Below are 2,258 nucleotides of genomic sequence, written 5' to 3' on the forward strand. Positions count from 1 at the left end.
CTGACCAAAGTGAAGTCACCCTGGTGAATCAGCAAGCCTGGAGAGGTAATGCATTTGTTTAAAAGTTTAAGTAAGAGTTATTGCTTCACAGATAAACCAACATATTACAATACATTAAAATATGTTTTTTAAAAAATTACTCCCTAGCACTCTCAGGTATCTAGAATAGACCTAAAAGACTTTACTCTGTGGTTTATATTGCAGCCATGAAGTCTAAGCACTGTGCTACCCAGAACCCAAGATGTACAATCATGACATTCCGCCCAACCATGGAAGAATTTAAGGATTTTAACAAATACATTGCTTACATGGAATCCCAAGGTGCACACCGAGCAGGCCTGGCTAAAATAATTCCACCCAAGCAATGGAAAGACAGACAGACCTACGATGATATCAGTGACATCCTAATAGCCACTCCTCTGCAACAGGTGGTCTCTGGGAGAGCAGGTGTGTTTACGCAATACCATAAAAAGAAGAAAGCCATGACTGTGGGGGAGTATCGCCACTTGGCTAACAGTAACAAATACCGCACTCCACCACACCTGGATTATCAAAATTTGGAGCGAAAGTATTGGAAACACCGCCTCTACGATTCCCCGATTTATGGGGCTGACGTCAGCGGTTCCTTATTTGATGAAAACACTGAACACTGGAACCTCGGCAACCTGGGGACAATTCAGGACCTACTGGAGCAGGAGTGTGGAGTGGTCATCGAAGGCGTCAACACACCCTACCTGTACTTCGGCATGTGGAAGACCACCTTCGCTTGGCACACGGAGGACATGGACCTCTACAGCATCAACTACCTGCACTTCGGGGAGCCCAAAACGTGGTACGCGGTGCCCCCGGAGCACGGCCAACGCCTGGAACGCCTGGCCAGAGAGCTTTTTCCTGGCAGTTCGCGGGGCTGTGAGGCCTTCCTGCGGCATAAGGTGGCTCTCATCTCACCCACTGTCCTCAGGGAGAATGGCATTCCTTTCCGTCGGATCACCCAGGAGGCTGGTGAGTTCATGGTGACATTCCCTTATGGCTACCACGCTGGCTTCAATCATGGCTTCAACTGTGCGGAAGCCATCAATTTCGCCACCCCGCGCTGGGTTGATTATGGCAAAGTGGCATCTCAGTGCAGCTGCGGGGAGTCCAGGGTCACGTTTTCCATGGACGCTTTTGTGCGCATTCTGCAACCTGAGCGTTATGAGCTGTGGAAACAGGGGCAGGACCGGGCAGTTGTGGACCATACAGAGCCCACAGCCCTGGCCAGCCAGGAGCTGACCGCCTGGAGGGAGGCCCGGGCACCTACGAGAGCCTCGCGAGGCCTAAGGCACCTCCAGCCTCGCCGAGCTCCGCACCCCTCTCTGCCTGTAGCCGCCGCCGGCAATGGTCCCCAGGGCCGCGCCCTTGTGCGCCATGAGACCCAGGGCTCCGCTGCCGCCCACAGTGCACCTGTGCTGCCTGAGGAGTCCTTGGTTGCCGGCAGTTTCGCAGTGCCTAACCTGACCTCGTCGCTGATCCCACGTCTGTCTGCCTCGCGTCTCCACACCTCATCTGGCAGGAGAGGTCGTGGTCGTCGTCCTCGGGAATCTGTGGTCCAGGAGCAGATGGTTCAGGCCCCTGCCAAGAGGCACAAAGCACGCACAGTACCGGGCCTCAGTGCTCAACCCCTGCCTGTGAACGTACCTTTGATAGACGACCCTGCACCTCTGAGTTTTGAGCCCCAGTCTCCTGCTAAAGCTTCTGGCTGCTGCTGTGCCCCGCATCTTCAGCCCTTGGGGCTCCCACTGGATCCTGATGCTCCGATGCACCCTGGCCCGTGCCTGCTGTCGCTGGACACCATTACAGTCAATCTCCCCGACATCGTTCCTCTGACTCCTCCCAACGTCGCTTTACCTTTGAGAAAATTTCTCAGAGACACTGCTGAGGACTGCAGCACCCTTGCGAACTTGCTCAAAGTTATTGCCATGGACCACTCTTATACCTCTATGAGCCTACCCCCAACAGGTTGCCAAAATCTCCTTCCTTCTTGACTGTGATCCTCAGAGGCAAACTAAGTAAATGTAGCTGCCACCTTTGAATTCTTACATGTTTCCACCACAATGAGTGTTCTTAAGTCTGTGAGCCCAGGGTTTTGAAGATGTTGCCAAATGTGGCTGTGCCTCTGATCCCCGACAACCTCAGGAAAAACAGAAGCTCCCAGTGAAACTTCAACTTGGGGCTGGCGCTCCCCCTTGTGGAGACCTTTTACCTCTAAGAAGTGGCAC

At 53.5% G+C, this 2,258-nt stretch overlaps 1 protein-coding gene across 1 annotated transcript; it reads left to right on the plus strand.

Annotated features, from left to right (window-relative positions):
• Positions 1–206: 206 nt before the first annotated feature.
• Positions 207–2,024, plus strand: LOC103194693 (lysine-specific demethylase 4D-like). The gene has a single exon (XM_007938104.1). The coding sequence runs from the start codon at positions 207–209 to the stop codon at positions 2,022–2,024; it is 1,818 nt and encodes a 605-aa protein (XP_007936295.1).
• Positions 2,025–2,258: the final 234 nt, after the last annotated feature.

This window comes from Orycteropus afer, unplaced genomic scaffold (genome assembly GCF_000298275.1).
Source record: "Orycteropus afer afer isolate SDZICR_OR568_19922 unplaced genomic scaffold, OryAfe1.0 scaffold00047, whole genome shotgun sequence".
Lineage (NCBI taxonomy): Eukaryota > Metazoa > Chordata > Mammalia > Tubulidentata > Orycteropodidae > Orycteropus > Orycteropus afer.

Bases quoted from the DNA above. Each gene is read 5' to 3' on its own strand.
- LOC103194693 (XM_007938104.1), top strand. From the start codon at position 207: ATGAAGTCTAAGCACTGTGCTACCCAGAACCCAAGATGTACAATCATG.